The 18,224-nt window shown below is 32.6% G+C and overlaps 1 protein-coding gene and 1 pseudogene across 1 annotated transcript; one reads left to right on the top strand and one right to left on the bottom strand.

Annotated features, from left to right (window-relative positions):
* Positions 1 to 2,878: 2,878 nt before the first annotated feature.
* Positions 2,879 to 5,824, top strand: LOC134267070 (plasminogen-like; annotated as a pseudogene).
* A 2,522-nt stretch (positions 5,825 to 8,346) lies between these two features.
* LOC134267069 (fibropellin-1-like) lies at positions 8,347 to 15,861 on the bottom strand. Its single transcript, XM_062749289.1, has 8 exons — positions 15,798 to 15,861; positions 15,297 to 15,424; positions 14,905 to 15,019; positions 14,147 to 14,266; positions 13,550 to 13,663; positions 8,821 to 8,931; positions 8,629 to 8,719; positions 8,347 to 8,521 (listed from the first exon to the last, which is right to left on the bottom strand). The coding sequence occupies exons 1-8, from the start codon at positions 15,859 to 15,861 to the stop codon at positions 8,347 to 8,349; spliced, it is 918 nt and encodes a 305-aa protein (XP_062605273.1).
* Between the last annotated feature and the right edge of the window lie 2,363 nt (positions 15,862 to 18,224).

The following is an 18,224-nucleotide window of genomic DNA, read 5'->3' as shown; positions in this document are numbered from 1 at the left end:
TTTTCATACTTATTTTACACATATTTGAGTAGCTACCGGGGGGGGGGATCTGCATTTTCCAAGGGGGGGTCCATTGTAACTTTTTCCTTGTTTTAGTACATATACATTTTTTAACCTTGTAAATTCCAGGGGGGGGGGTCCCTGACCCCCCCCCCCGACAATCCGTGCATGAATTTACATCATTAATAAAATTCAGACTGGTATATAATGAATTAAACATGTATAAAATAAATATAAGAGGTTCTGAGTTATAGGTCACAGGGTCTCGAATTTATACTCAATTTGATGAATACATGTAAATTATAGAATTATTTTGACTATTTCTTTGGAAAGCCGCCCAATATGTAGGAGCGTGTATTTAGAGGCAAACACCTTTGTGCGGGTATTACTGTCTCATGACAGCATCTAGTTTAAAGTTTGAATTTGTTTTCCTACTTTTATAGGCCGACAGAATTTTAATTTTAACGCTTAATTAATAAGGGAGCATAAAAATAGGAACAATATCAGGTTGACAAAGAGTTATACTTGGATAAGAATTAACCTTAAATGATCGAATAAAATATCTAAAAAGAGAAAAAGAGAAAACAAAAGACACAATGGAATAAGAAGGAAAGCTTGACCGACAAAAACAGAGAATATATAAGAATTCTTTGGGGGGAATTTTGAACAATTAAATGGAATTTTGATAGCTTTAAATGCCTGTATAACCCTTAGCACTGATATGACACAAAAACTCTTGTAAACTAGAGGTACTGTGAGCAATGGGCTCACTAAATGATACCCCCCGCCTCCCGTATGGTAATATTGTCAAAATCCATGTTTTGCTGTGGCCAGGAAACCCAAAATATAGGAGTGCATAATGGCAATATGTAACAAAGATTCTGTGAAAGTTTCATTAAATTTCACTGAGTGGTATAAGAGGAGTTGCGGATAAGAGATGGGTACCCAAAGCGTAACAGACAGACGGATGGACATACCGATTACAGTATACCCTCCCACTTTTCAAGCGTACCTAAATATTCAATGTTGCTATAAAAGTAATTTTTACGAAGAAACTTGAAGAAATGTTTCTCTGAGATATATATAAGATATTTCTGTAGGAAAGGAAATCCTCTTTCATCTGATTTTAAAAGAAAAGTCTACTTTTGCGTTAATTAATGGCTTTGTTTATCTATTTCATCACAAATTTGTTTTTTGTTTTTTCAAATGATAAACAATGAATTATAGGTTTCCTTAAGAATGAACACTGTTTAAATATGCCTCTATTGTAGCATTAGATGTCCATTTCATTATACCCTCGCTTGAAAAGTGGGAGGATATACTGTAATCGGTATGTCCGTCCGTCCGTCCGTCCGTCTGTTACGCTCTGGGGTACATGTACCTATCTCTTATCCGCAACTCCTCTTATACCACTGAGTGAAAATTAATGAAACTTTCACACAATCTTTATTACATATTGCAATTGTGCACCTCCTATTTTACTTTTTGATTCGACACATATTTTGGGTTTCCCGGCCACAGGAAAATATTGACTTTTTCAACAGTTATAACCATATGGGAGGCGGGGGGTATCATTTAGTGAGCTCATCGCTCACAGTACCTCTAGTTGATGATGAAATGATGAACAAAAAAGATTTCTGTCTTTTATAGTGCTCATATAGTTCAAAACATTATTAACAAGAGGGTCAGGGGCCACATCGCTCACCTGAGCACATTGACTAGGAAAACAGCAAATAAGATCAGAATTGAAAAGTTTACTGAGGGGGGGGGGGGGAGCTTGAATTCTAAAACTTCTTGAGAATGCCTTCATTTCAATTCTGCATATGACTTTGTGAGATAGTTCTTGAGAAAAAGATTTTTATAGATTTTTTTGAACATTTTGTTTGTATATATTACTTTGTTATATTTGAATTTGACTCCCATTCATTTCCCTCCCTACCCCAAAAGGTACTCATGACTTGAACAAATTTAAATCTTCAATACATGAGGATGCTTACATGTCAATATGACTTAACATAGTTTTTCTGTTATCATGGCTTTGCAGTAATTGAGAAGAAATTTTTTAAAGATTTCCCTATTTATTCCTATGTAAAGATTTTATCGGCCATTGTGGCTCCGCCCTTGCCCTGGGGGCCATTATTTGAACAAACTTGAATGTACACTATCTGAGGATAATTCAACATGAGTTTCATCTTTCCTGTCCCAAAGGTTCTTGAGAAGAAGATTTTTAAAGATTTTCCCTATATCTTCCTATATGAAACTTTGATCGGCAATATTGCCCGACCCTACTCCCCCCCCCCCCCCCGGTTCATGATTTGAACAAACGTAAATGTACACTACCTGAGGGTGATTCAACATGAGTTTCATCTTTCCTGTCCCAACAGTTTTTGAGGAGAAGATTTTAAAAGATTTTTTCTATATATTCCTATGTAAAACTTTGATCGGCCATTGTGGCCCCACCCTTGACCGAGGGTCATGATTTGAACTAACTTAAATTTACACTACCTGAGGATGATTCCACATGAGTTTCATCTTTCCTGACCCAGTGGTTCTTGAGAAGATTTTTTAAATATTAATTTTTCAATAATTCATAATTATCTTCCCTTGGAAAAGGGTGTGACCCTTTATTTGAACAAACTTGAATCCCCTTAACCCCAGAATACTTTGTAGCATGTTTGGTTGAAATTGGACCAGTGGTTCTTGAGATGAAGATGAAAATGTGAAAAGTTTATGACAACAACGACGACGACAACGACAGACAATGGACAAATTTTGATCAGAAAAGCTCGCTTGGGCCTTCGGTCAGAAAAAGCAGAAATAGATATATCATAGTTGTTGTTAGTAGGTGTTGATTATTTTGTTCTTTACTCTCTTCCAGGACAAAGGGAGTGCAAAATGACAACACTAGGAATGGAGTATTTTGGAAACGTAGATCACACCTTGAGTGGAAAAGATTGTCAGTCCTGGGTCTCACAGTTTCCCCATAAGCATAAGTTTAATAATACCCTAAAGAACAGTAGAAATTACTGCAGAAACCCTGACAGAGAACCACAGGGCCCCTGGTGCTACACGACGGATGAGGAGAAAAGATGGGAATACTGTAGAATACCACTATGTCGTAAGTTATAAATATTTCGTTATGTTGTTAAACGTTTCACTTATTTAGAAACATCATCTGCTGTTAAGATCGGGTTTGAATGTTTCGTACGTTCGCAGTGAGAAATATTAAAGTTTCATCTCAAAGATCTTCAACTCCATCACTAGTGCTGTACCCTCAGTAAGATACAGTCACTAAATTTTCCTATGTTCAGCGTTTTAGGCTTGTTGCAGCACATGGACAGGGACCGAACTTAGAACTTTCAACATTAAGAAATCAACTCCTAATCTACAATATTTGTATACCTAGAGTTATTGTTGTGATTTTTATTTATATTTCATTTTCCTTTATTTAGCCATTACAAATGATGATTGTTATGAAAAGGGTAGCGGATTTATGTACACGGGAAAAATTGCTATCACAGAGACGGGTTACGCATGCCGACGTTGGGATTCAGAAGAGGCTTATGCAGTTTTTGGAGAGTTAGAAAATTATTGCAGATCCCGGATGGGGCAGAATTTCCCTGGTGTTTGTCTACAGCTCCCGGTAAAAGATGGGAAAGATGCAACATACCTGTTTGTGGTAAGAAGTGATCATATGCTATCCTTTACGCATCAAGAGACAGAGTAACGTATAAACTGCAACACATCTATCTTTTTGATTAGGAAAATAATTGAGACAATCATACAGATTTTTTTTAGTAATTTCAGTTAAGTGAACAAGCCTCCTAACCGCAAGTTTTACGACTGGAAGTTTCTTCTAATCCCTGATTGGTTGCTCGTGCAACAGACTATTTCCGTGTCAATGTTGATAATATGAGTTGACCAATCACACAGCGGCGGCTGAATTGTTTACGCTGGATGCATCTGTCGAAAAAGATCATGACGTAATGCCAAACTTCACACTTAACTGAAATTACTAATAAAAGTCCTCCATACAATCTAAATAAATTCAATTCGCAGAAGGAATTCGATCTACATTTATTTTGAGCATTTATTATTATTACTACTACGTATTATTACATTACTATTTATGTATATTATTATGTTTCTTTGTATAAGTTATTCTGTATATTAATCTTTACATTAAAGCGCATGATTCGAATTCATAACTGTGAAGATGGATATGATCTCTGTTGTGCATGTCATAATTTCATGCATTTGACTTTAACGAGGCCGAGTCTAATTAGACTGCGAATGCCTTTGTGCAGCTTTTTGATTTGATGCAGTCGTAGGTACGACATAACACCTTTACGGTTTTTGCGGAATTTTTATACAAAGCTGTTATCAAGACAATAATTTAGGAATAAACATTGAAGTGGCACTAACGACGTCACTGTTTTACGGTTCTGTAAGCAATGCATGGCACTAAAAATGACAGATGACTCGCTAGATTATTCAAGACGTCCTTTGACATTTCACATTTCACTTAAAACTGTTGACAGAACATTTGAAGAAACACACAAGAAATAAAAATAAATGTTATTTTTACCAATTGAAAATCATTCATCTGCACCGATATATAAACATGTCCTAATCATAACCCTTACCCTACACAAAAAATATAGGGAAAATGTTATAATTTAACTTCTTTTTAGATGCCTCCTATCAGTCCACGAGACGGGTTAGACCGACGATCCGAGCTCGACCGTTTGACGGGTCTCGCCCAGTCCGCGGCCGTTCCCATTCTCGCTTCGTACTCCAGCCCGATATCCGGATAGTAAACATTCGATGATTTTATTAAAACGATGTGTAAAATGTAAAAGTAAAAATTCGCACAAAAAAGTTTATCATATTATCTAGTGTAGAAATAATTAGACTCGGCCTCCTTCAGCATAAAAAAAGAATGTAAAATGACTTCTTGTCTTGAATTTTTTCATATTATTACATACTTTTCAATTTGAATCAGGGCAATCATCAACAAATAAACCAAAAATCTCAACAACTGCTCCCTCAAGCACCACATCGTTAACATCTCAAGGAAATCCCGAAATAAAGCCAGCAATACAGGGTAATTGACTACCTAGTTCAAAGTTGAAAATGGCAACAAGGAAAATGGACAAGTTAAGATTAAATTTGGAGTTTCCAAAGTAAAAAATACCACGTGGTACCACATGTATTGTGCTTACGTAGCTTAGATAAATACAATACAAAGGATTATGCTTAAAACTTATCTGTCAAAATTAATTTAGAAAAATAATCACTTTTTTGTTTTCTTCCAACAAAATTTAATATTAGTCTGCACCATTCCAATACTTTTAGGTCTTTAAATTTCTATTTCTAGGCCGTCTGCTGACTGAGAACATCTGCACTCAAAACAGCAACAACAACAATAGAAGCTTAACCGCCGATCTAGTCATCGCAGTGTTTACTCTGATTGGTGTTTTAGCTGCTGTTTTCTTTAGTCTGTATAGTGTTATTGTCCTAAAACAGCTAAAGCTGCAAATCATCAATCAGAACTCTAACAGAGAAAAAGATGTATACACGGTAGATAACTCATATATGACAGGATTTTCCGATATGCAGCCTATAGTAGAAAGTCGAACTTAGTTAGAAATTTGATGAACCGAATACAGAGCTAATAAATATCCTGAACAAAAATTTGAGGATGATCCAAAAAAATGAAACATAACAAGGGCAAACAGTCTTCAAGATCAAAAGTCCATAAAAGAATACAAAATAAGGGCAGAGCAAACACGGACCTTCAAAACATCAGAGGTGGGATTAGGAGCAATGTAGGATTGAGATCCCCTGCCGACCGGTCACACCCGCCGTTTGCTACTTGTCAAGATAAAAAACTAACTGAAAATCCAGCCGTCGTCAAATCAGTGTGTAAATAATGGCCTATAAATTAGTATGAAAGAAGTCAGTCGGCATTTGACTCAGCGATGAATTGTATTTGCTGACAATATCACTGTATCAACAATAGTACTTGAGAAAGGATGTCTTTAAACGAGTCTTCTTGTATCCTGGTTTCTTCAACTTATCTTTCAATAATTTACCTTTTCAAATCCCTTCAAATATGTTTAATTCATCTAATTCTTGCATTTTTTTTTCAATGGTAGCATTACATATATAATTTATCCTGCAACTACCCCTTGCTTTGACCTAATAAAGGTAACCTAATAAACTAAAGCTTTATTCGGACAATGTCCTAATAAAGCCTCATGCATGTATTCCGACGCTCGAAAAGCATTGTGACGTCACGTATATTTGCAATGTATACGCAATGGCCTTTTAGTTTCCTCTGCAGAGATGTGTCTCAATCGGGTTGAAAATAGTTCATTTTGGAGGTCAGATGTAAATATATTTTGCAGGATAAACAAAATGTACATGGTGTCTTGAAATGAAAGCAATATTTGAGTTCGGGTCAAAAACGTGATTGAGGGCTCGGCAAGTCTCGCCCTCAATCTCGTTAACTAAAGAATCTTGTTTGTAAATGATCATGAAATGTTATCATGAAATGTTCAATTCCTTTTGTTTTAACTATAAATCCAATTTAAAGTTTTAAAAACTAGTTTTGACTACAGTATATCCCTATCAGTCCAGAGAGTTTAGGTCTATAGGGGCGTATGCCTCATGTGTATCTGCTGTCGTCGATGATGCTTCCAGGGGACCGTTACGTGTACTTGGTCTTGTATGGTTTTGGCATTGTCTGTTTGATTTTTTAATGATTATATGTTATCTTCATTTTTTCACAGATCTTTCCATTAAAACTGAGTTATATGGCAAAGTTTGTTAGCATATAGACATTTACAAATAAAAGATAGAGCACAAGATCCATGGGTCAAAATGCTTATCTAAGAACTTTTATCCTTAGCCCTTGTGTTTTTCCTTAAATTTCCAATAAAATGTAAAACTAACTGAAAATCCATCCGTCGTCAATTCAGTGTGTAAATAATGGCCTATAAATTAGTATGAAAGAAGTCAGTCGGCATTTGACTCAGCGATGAATTGTATTTGCTGACAATATCACTGTATCAACAATAGTACTTGAGAAAGGATGTCTTTAAACGAGTCTTCTTGTATCCTGGTTTCTTCAACTTATCTTTCAATAATTTACCTTTTCAAATCCCTTCAAATATGTTTAATTCATCTAATTCTTGCATTTTTTTTTCAATGGTAGCATTACATATATAATTTATCCTGCAACTACCCCTTGCTTTGACCTAATAAAGGTAACCTAATAAACTAAAGCTTTATTCGGACAATGTCCTAATAAAGCCTCATGCATGTATTCCGACGCTCGAAAAGCATTGTGACGTCACGTATATTTGCAATGTATACGCAATGGCCTTTTAGTTTCCTCTGCAGAGATGTGTCTCAATCGGGTTGAAAATAGTTCATTTTGGAGGTCAGATGTAAATATATTTTGCAGGATAAACAAAATGTACATGGTCGTTGTCTTGAAATGAAAGCAATATTTGAGTTCGGGTCAAAAACGTGATTGAGGGCTCGGCAAGTCTCGCCCTCAATCTCGTTAACTAAAGAATCTTGTTTGTAAATGATCATGAAATGTTATCATGAAATGTTCAATTCCTTTTGTTTTAACTATAAATCCAATTTAAAGTTTTAAAAACTAGTTTTGACTACAGTATATCCCTATCAGTCCAGAGAGTTTAGGTCTATAGGGGCGTATGCCTCATGTGTATCTGCTGTCGTCGATGATGCTTCCAGGGGACCGTTACGTGTACTTGGTCTTGTATGGTTTTGGCATTGTCTGTTTGATTTTTTAATGATTATATGTTATCTTCATTTTTTCACAGATCTTTCCATTAAAACTGAGTTATATGGCAAAGTTTGTTAGCATATAGACATTTACAAATAAAAGATAGAGCACAAGATCCATGGGTCAAAATGCTTATCTAAGAACTTTTATCCTTAGCCCTTGTGTTTTTCCTTAAATTTCCAATAAAATGTTTATACTGCTTTAAAAAAAATACTCTTTTTAGCCACACTAGTTCTTTAAGGGCTTCTGAATGCATATAATAAATAATTTTTAAAATAATGATTCAAGTACCTACATATATAATAACATACAGACTGCATTTTTTCGTCTTAAAATAACATTTGTTTAGAAAAAGCAAACTTATTGACACAAGTAACCACTTGAACATCGTTTTCCTTTATATGTTTGACTATTAGAATCTTGAGAGTTTTTAAACTTTTTTTTCAATGTTTTAAAATGTAGTTATCAAAAACATGTACTTAATTACAAGTAGAAGTCTTCCTTATGAACAGAAGTATTGTTTATCTGCTGCTGAAAATTATTTTTGGCTGTCCAAGATTTCCATCCGGAAATAAGACGGGATCTGGTTGCGGGATAGTCTTAACAATCTGTGTTGCATTTCGTGAAAATTGGGATTTCGTCTGTCCAAGTTTCATGTTTTCAAACGGGAAAGGTGGCGTAGAATCTGTCTGCTTTCTGAAATGTTTTTTTACATGATATACATACACTGGATACCTTATTATATAGATTAAGACAATATGTTTTTGATTGCTAGTTTGAAAACAGAGCATAACAAATCTTACTTCTTTTTTCTCCACATAATATATAATCCAAGTAAAGTCGCTATGATTCCCAAAAGTCCTAGCACTATGGTTATTATGTATGTTGCATTCACTAAAAAAATTCAACAGGGTACAAGTTATAAAATCGAGCTATATAATACAATTTTTTTTTTCTATCAATAGTGTGATTGTTTTTTTAAGTACGGCAATTACCTTTTTCACAACGATTTCCAACGTATAAAAAGTCACAAGTACATGTGTATTTAGCGACTTCATCGACACATTGTCCATAAATGCACGGGGAGCTTATACATTCGTTGATTTCTATAAAAATATTTATAATGAATTGATTTAAAAAAAAAATTATTTCATTGTTATCGATAGTTAAAGCTTTAAATAGTGGAACCTCCCCCCTCCCCCCCCCCAAAAAAAAACAAGTAATATGTACCGTCCGGGTGATTTTAAGTTTGTTTTTAAATGGTGTACAATGACAAGAAATTTCATTATAAAGATATCCACCTGTTTCACAGTTATATCCTGTGTATCCAAGCTGACATTCACAAGTGTACATGTTCACGTGATCTGAACAGTTACCATGAACACATGGTGAACTCTGGCATTCGTCGATGTCTAATATGATATAAAAAATTAAATTGTGAAAATAGAAAAGAAATGTTTGAGTTCAGCGAATTAAACGAAAGAAAAAAAAATAACGAACAGTGGTCTTTTTCCTATATCCTATGAACACTATGAATCACAAAAAGAGAAAAGATAAACAGCCGTTATAGAGCCATCAAGTTCGGACCCGATGCGTAGAGAAGTGAACTTCACATTTTATTACTTTTGATGCCTAGAGAAGTAAACTTCACATTTTATTACATTTGATGCCTAAAGAAGGTAACTTCACATTATATTACATTTGCATTCTTGGTTAATATAATATCTGTGTCAATAGTATACGAAAAAAGAAAATGACTTTACTGTTAGTAAAAAGAAAGATAATTCTAGCAAAACAAGTCACACAAATATAAAATGTATTCTTTAGATTTCATGTTTATACTAATTTGAAAAAAAAATTCTTAATCCAATTCAATTATTGTCAATTCTTCACATTAGAATTTGAAGAATTAATAAAGTAGCAGACAAAAAGACAGGGTAAAACAAAAAAGGTATGTACTAAATAAGAATATTTTTCTTTTCCAGAATATGCACAATTTGATGATTATTTCTTGACTTCTTCGTTAAAACCTTTTCTTCACCAAATAAATCTATCTTCCAGACCCTAGATATTGACTCTGTCTAGTAATATAAATTATTTTCCTAAGTAATATTCAATAATTCAATTTCCAAATTATAGACAGTTTCTCGTGATAATTGAAAAACCGTAAATGCACATTCATGGATAAAATAAAAAAGAAAATTTTAATGGCAATTTTAAGTCCCTCACCTGTTTCACAGTTTGTTCCGGTAAACCCCGGATCACAGGTACACGTGTACTTATTGACATAATCTACACATCTACCATGAATACACGGCGAACTGGCACACTCGTTTATATCTGTATGTAAATAGAAAGGAATTCAAATTGATTCACATTCCCTGATGTATACAGCTTTAGAAAAAAAATTGATGTCACATTGGATTTTTGCCCAGATTTGAGAAAAGAATCTCAGAATCTTATAAAGGGAGCTAGACTGCATTATAAGCAATTCAGAGACCTGACGAGCTAATGTGACTGAAAGGCTTCCCTATGTTTTCTTAAGATTGTTTAAACGAATGTTTGTTTTTATTTTATGAATGAATGTTACTTCTCAAATTAAGTACATAAGTAGACTATACTTATATCGTTCAATTTCTATCATACTTCTACAATTAAAGTCTGATGCCATCATATCAGGGGAGTCTTATAGTTTACCGCTTGATCTATTTCTCTGTGTATCAGATTTTGATTTCGTTGAACATTTTGTCATGGCAATTGCTATCAAATACAATTTTTTTTGTAAAATTTTGAAGGAATATTCCTGTTACAAATTAATAATAATAATAATAATAATAATAATTTAGTAATAACAATTTAAGATCGATTTAAATTTGACTTGATAACTAATTTACTTTTCGTTTAAATGTATTCCTTTGCATTTCTTTCTTTTCTTTTTTTTTTTTTTGATAAACATCGCTGCTAAGATACTAAAAAGCAGTAAAAACATAAGTGAATCTCTATCAAATCGTTACTCCATCTACAATTTTAGTTTTATCTCAATATCAATCATTAATCAAGTCTATAATTCGAAGATACACAATTCTTGACATCGGTTTTTGATTCACAATATCACCTCATCTACTATTTTAATTGTTTTTTTCAACATGCTCTACCTTTTTAATTGATGTCTTATTTTAATATAAATTGATTCACTAGTAAACATCATAAGATATTATGCTCTTTCTTCTTTTTTTATGTTAGTGTCGCCATTATCACTTAAAAATTTCTTTACTCCTTCGAAAGGCTACTTCTCTAGCAGTTTTAGTCAGATTTCTGTATAACAGGGTTCTTAAAAAGGAAGGTCCATAAGGAAATTCTGTATATCTAGTTTTTTCTCATTTGTGATGAATCGTATTGTCATAAAAACAAAAGTAGAAATTTCGTTGAAAACCTTTCAAAAGTCTACGCCACGATGTATTGTTGCCTTATTTCAATATAACCTGGTTCACACAGAAATGTTAAGGCTTCCAATTGAATATCACAGTGTACTCTCTGAACTACAAATGTGTAAATTCATAATTGTAAATGACACAAATTCACTGTAAACTTGAGTTCTTGTGACGGTAAGAGTGTTTAACTTCATACCTTATTTCAACTACAAATAACATGGTTCTAGGCCTTTGTTTCAGTTTTTTCCTCCCCTTGCTTCTCATCACTTCGCTTTCTATGGTTGTATTATTGAAAGGCAAATTTAAATTAATAAGAAGTAACGAAATTTTACCCCCATAGTTTAATCATTTTGAAATTAAATTATAAGGAATGGCTATATTCTTGGCCAAAGTATTCGAGTATAGGCTGGATTGGGTCAGTTTGTGTTTTTTTAAAAAATATATTTCGTTTCACGATGACAAAATAAGTTTTATATTTTATATTAACCCATCCAATAACTCACGAATAAAAGTCAAAATGCACCTTCCAATGCAGTGTTATGATTTGAACGCATTTAAAGCTTCGGGAAATCTTAACGTTGTAGAAGGCTTTACTTAAATACGTTAATCTCGTTATATCATTTTTTAAATGCAATTCACGATATTTCAAAATAAACACGTTTTCTCCTAAGATCAAGAGTATGACCAAGAAATGCAGATTCACGTATAAATCCCAGAAAAGACTTTAATGGCAATTTTAAGTCCCTCACCTGTTTGACAGTTTGTTCCGGTAAACCCCGGATCACAGGTACACGTGTATTTATTGACATGATCTGCACATCTACCATGAATACACGGCGAACTCGCACACTCATTTATATCTGTATGTAAATTGAAATGGAATTCATTAATTTACTATAATTTCTGATGATTTATCATTCCATAGAATTTTGATTCTAGAATTATACATCCCAGAGTTTATATATCCCAGCTGATTCGATACGCAAGAGCATGCTCTACGTATGAACAATTACTAAACCAGATAAATTATTGACAAGCAATTCATGAAACAAGAATATCAACAGTCTCGTTTAAAGGCATCATTTCGTCGATACAATGACCTTGTCAGCAAACACAATTTATCATCGAGTCAAATGCTTGTAAGATGCAGATGTAATTGTAATGAAACACATCAAGCATGCTCTACGTATGACCAATTTCTAAAACGAAGTAAATTATTGACAAACAAGTTGATGAAACAAGAATATCATCAGTCTCGTTTATATTCATCATTTCGTAAATCTTTGGTCGATACAATGCACTTGTCAGCAAATACAATTTATCATTGAGTCAAATGCTGGCTGGCTTTTTCATACTAATTGTAAGTGCATTATTTATACATGAATTGACGACGGATTTTTTCGTTATTTCCAGACATGACAAGGAGCACACGGCGGGTGTGACCGATCAGCAGGGGATGGTCACTCCTCCATGGCATCTGATCCCACCTCTGATGTTTTGGAGGTCCGTGTTTGCTCTGCTCCTATTATGTATTGCTTTATGTACTTTTGATCTTGAATACCGTTCGTTATCTCTTTATACATGTATTTCATAAAGGTTATGTCTAGCAAACGCAAATTAAAATTATAGTTTTAATCCAAATTGAACATTTTTTATCACGAAACGCAGGAACACTTCATTATGCCAAACTTTGTTAATTACTGTAGAAGTACTTTTTTCCGCGTGGTATTAATTTACACTATGTACGCGGTCACAAATTTTCCGCGGAAATTTGTTTTAATATCAATGTAAGGCATATAGTGAAAATCTAGAAAATCCGCGTAATTTTTTACCCGCGGATTAAACAGAAATTGCGATTTCGCGGAATTATGACCCCGTGAAAAAAAGTACGTCTACAGTATATTTTTATAAATTTATTATTAATAAATACAAGATATTGAAGATATATGAATTTTATGTTTTAATTGTTGTTTTCTGTATATTAAAAATGAAAATCTAAAGGCAATGTGCTGAAAATTTAGGAGAAGGTCTTCGAAGTACATGTATATTACTTTCGGTCAAACTCTTCTTAATTCGTTTTTTTTTTTTGAAATTGAATGCAGAATATTAGTGCAAAACATTTTGGAAAAAAAAAATTACCACAATAAAGCTGAATGGGCTTTTTTGAGGCAAGTCTTGGTCTTAAACTTAAAATATAAGTTGTCCTCATTAAAATAATGTCCTTTGACAGAAAAATCAATACCTTATTTTAAAAGAATGAAAAGTAAAAACGTCATGTATATTCGTTCTTAACTGTTTTCACAATGGGCACCATTGTATCCAGGCAGACAAGTACAGGTATAACCATTCAGTCCCGGAGAACACGACGCTCCATTCTGACATGGATTGCTCCTACAGTAGTCTATATCTGTAATGATTATTTTGGTATGTTATAGAAGCGTTTGTACATTCACGTAGTAAAAATTCTTTGAGATACAGGTATAGGATTTCCATTTGGAAAAAACTTAACTTTTTATGTTATTTATCAAATGTTTTGATGTTCACACGGTTAAAAGCTAAACGTTCCGTATATTTTGACAAAATTTCAAATAAGTCAACAAACTGTTTGAATTTTGACAATTTTATTTATTTTTTTTTTTTGAAAAATACTCTTTCAATTTAAAAAAATAAATGAGGCACAAAGAACTTGTACGTGTGTTTACTCAAAACAAACTGAAAAGGATATATATAGAAACAAAATACATGTGTTTTAAAAATGAAACTGCTTGTTTTAAAAATTAAAAGTTGCATAATTGTAAATACAAAATACCAACTACCTAAGGCTTTCATTTAAGAAAATGTTAGGCCCAAGATCGTGTTAAAAGAAATCATAATTGCTATATAAACTCACATGATCTACAATCTGTATCTGGGTCATAGCCACTTAAACAACGACAGTTGTATCCTTTAACAGACGATTCCAGTGTGCATGTACCTGCATGCTGGCAAGGTTGTCCATAACAAGCGTTATCTAAACCAAGTTAATTATAAATCTATATTTCATATACATTTCAGTCATAAAGAAGGATATAGAGTAGAAACATTTTATCAACTTGCTGTCTATTTGAAAATACTTTCATATAATTTGTACAAGAATATTACATGTAACAAGTGCAAACAAATTTATATCGTATAACATAGGTGTAAATGGGTTTCATTTCTCAAAGGTTTCTAAGTAACCATATGCAAAAGAATATAAAGTGAATAAAAATAAACATATCACTTTAATTTATTTTCATCCCAATTATTTGCACATTTTACATGCTTCTTTTAATAAAAAAAAGATATTTTAAAATGTTAAGAGATACAAAAATTAGATTCGTTTAAGAGTTTCTCACTTATAACTGAAAGAAAAATTGCTTTAGAATACATTTTCTTCGTAAAAATAAAGCATTTTATTTTACCAAATTCGATAACCTGGATCATTAGCGGAAGAAAATAAAACTCCAATACAGATAAGTATTATATTTTGAAACCGAGAATTACTCCTTTCTCGTCATTTGTATAGTAAAAGCTTTGAATAATTTATTGATGTATTAAAAATGATTTAAAAAGTTTAAAATAAATAAGTATTATTGTGTTTCTAGATATACATGATATAGGTCCTACTTGTGCACCCAGTCCGGTAATGTGCTGGACAAGGAGTTGATAGGTAACAAGTCTGCCCTGAGGTACATGGGTTATTCAAGCCACAGTAGTATTCCCTGGAGTTCTCGTTGTGTTGCTAAAGAAAACATTTAAATAAATCTTAACTTGAAGCCTCAGCAGAATTATCTTTACAAGGTATATCAGTTTTTCTTTTCAATCAACAGTGTATGGAAAGTTTTTTTCTCTTAATTTATTGCATGGAACTGATGCAAGTAACAGTAGTATTTTTGTAAGACGTAGGAATAAGGGATAACTTGAGGTTCACTTAAGACGTCGTCGTTACATTATTGATAATTCCTAAAGTAAGCACATTATTACTAAAAGAAATGCTACTGTTACTAGATTTTACTCACCATACAACTAATTTTGTTAGTTTCACAGTAAGTCTCATCTCTGTTACATCTAGAGTCACTACGCCTATATCTAGTTAAGAACTGATTGGCAACATCATTCGATATTTCTCCAGGTACAGTAATAGCATCTTGGGAAAAAATTGCATAATCATACTTTTTATAGATACTATAAACATTACCAGAGCTTGACAAAGTAACATTCTACTTTTACAAAAGTGTTTCATAACAACGTTTCTATATCAAAACATGAAACATACTATTTTAATATTAATACGAATTGTGACAAACATGAATAACAGCAAATCTTTTCTATCTTTTTTCTTTTTAAACACTAGGTTGCTTATTATTTCTTAATATATTACTGCGTATAGATAAATCAACTTTCTGTTAAGTTTAATAGTGAACATTATTTTTTCCTCGGAATCAAAATTCTATTAAATAAATGTTGCTGTTCAATCCACGTGTAAAAAAATGCTTAATATGTTTTTGCTATCAACTTACCAAGGGAGGCACAGTGGATGAAAAAAAGTACAGAAGTCGTTGGAATTAGAAAAATGAGAGTCATTTTAACCTCGGTCATAGAACGGTGGTATAAGTGTTTGGTTATTTTTTTAAAATTTGCTTTCCTTTTATATATGCTGATAAGTTATCGTTAAACAGGTGACCTAATCAATCAGAGCTTAGTGACGTAGTGAAATTTATGCTGTAAATACTGTTCGTTATCTCCATGTATTTTAGAAGACCTTGAATTTAATTCTACCAGTTTTAATCCAACTTATACCCATAGTTTCCTTTCAAAGGAACTTTGTTAAAATCATATATGTCTGTTTTGAATATTTTTTTTTTTATTTTCCAAACAATTAAAATGAATTTGAACTACGATATATATATATATATATATATATGATTCCGAAACATCGTAAAAAGATACACAGTGGGTTCCAATTAATGTTCAACCAGGCCTCTCTCTTTACTCATCACCAAGATATTAAGAGTAATGAATGAGAAACTTCAAGAGTACAGTGCAACAGTATTATCGAGAAGTGCTGTAAATCAGATGAGGATACTTAAAAATTCAAAAGAACTTTTAGAAATCTTGAAAGCACAAGATTTTACCAAAATCAACAGCTGAAAAACTAACGGCTTTTCATACACAATCATTGCCAACAATTTATTTAAGTGCAAGCTTTTTGATATTTTGATACAGCTGCTTTTACTTTTAAAAATGGAACTTGTAAATTTATACTCATTTTGTCATTGGTCATTTGCTAAATTATTTTTAAATTATTCTGATTGCACTCACAAAATGAGTTTTAAGATCTGGTAAAAACAATCGTTTTCAATTGTCATTCTAATTCCAGTGTTTCACTGCTTCTTTCTACCACAGTTTTGAATGATATTCTTGTTATTTTAAATTTCATTTTTTTTAAAAAAATTACATTTCCCCACAGATTTTGATGTTTGATTAATTAAAATTTTAAAACTTTCTCTCAATAAATGTTTTTCTACTATTAAATGCTTTAATTTAATATCAGAGAATTATTCACACTTGTTGTACATTTAAGGGTAGAAAATTTGTTTCTATTAGGGTTGGAAATCTTTCACAGAAAAATCTTTGGAGATTCATTCAATTACATCCCATGTAATTCCTTTCTGGATTGGAACACGGGTCTTGTCCTACTCCAGTCGAATAGCGCAGAAAAAAGTCTAATTTCCAACACATTTTTTTTTATCAATGAAATTGCAAGGAAACAAACCATGATCGTTATAAAAAACCAATAAACATTACAAATATCTAATCAAAGCATAAAACATGGACAGTCAATCCTTTTTGGAAGTGCCTTGGAGTAGTAAACACCCCCTGTTGACCGGGCACACTGGCCGTGAACCTTATGTATTGATCAGGTAGAAAGGACATTCCGTATTCGGTGTTCTCTTCTTATGTAGATGTTTCTAAAAAAAAAATTACAAACAATGAAAGTTAATAGCAGAATGAGTCCATTGGTTTGTTAGAAGAACTACTATCAAAGACTGCATACTTCGATGTTTTGAGGAATTCTATAATCCTATTAAATATACTTTAAGGTACTCCTGTGTAAAATGAGCATACGCAAATGCTCTTTGGCAAATGATTTATGTTCGTTAAAACAATTCAGTTTATAATTAAGAAATCACTGTCTAGTTAGTTTAGAATGCCAGGGCATCAATCACAGTGGGAAACGTTGGAATTATCCCACGTTTCCCACTATCGTTGATGTTCCTGGTATACTATACTAACTATACAATGATTCCCTATATCTCCATTTCAATGTGAAATAAATTGTAGATTTTGTTTTGAAAAACTAATGAGTTTCAATTATTTCTATGTCAATTTCAATAGTCCTTGCCCACTGACGTCAAACGCAAAGACAGCTGCACGAGATTTACATGCATATTAGGCCTTCTTAGCGTCAGACATAAAGACAGACGTGCAGGAGATTTACATGTATATAAGACCTCCTTAGCTCCTGGCCTATTGATTTGTCTGATTTATATTCCGGTAGAATTATCAAGAAATCAACTTCACTTCACTAATTTTCAAAGAGATATCGCATAAAGACAAATAGAAATGGAAATATAAGCCAGTACAAATATTCATTCCGAAATATGAATTGTTTTTAGAAACAAAATCTAATGCGAAGAATGTAATCAACTCCTTTTCTTATGAGTTGATTTAATTTCTATAGGATCTTTAAAAATTGTTTTCTTTAAGAATTGTACCTCCGTCACAAATATTTGTCCCAATTTACAAATTTATATTAAACTGAAGGAAAACTCAGACCTTTTTCGAAACAAAATCAAATTTGCTTGCACTTTTTTTTTGGTTTAGCTATAAACCAGGTAAAAGGTAAAATTTAAGATATCACTTCCATCCGTAACTTGTTATTG

The sequence above is a fragment of the Saccostrea cucullata genome, unplaced genomic scaffold (assembly GCF_032062105.1).
Source record: "Saccostrea cucullata isolate Sc308-1 unplaced genomic scaffold, CSIRO_AGI_Scuc_v1 ctg10210, whole genome shotgun sequence".
NCBI classification, from domain to species: Eukaryota; Metazoa; Mollusca; class Bivalvia; order Ostreida; family Ostreidae; genus Saccostrea; species Saccostrea cuccullata.
Note: the sequence above shows the minus strand (reverse complement) of the source record. Positions and strands in the feature narration are given on the sequence as shown.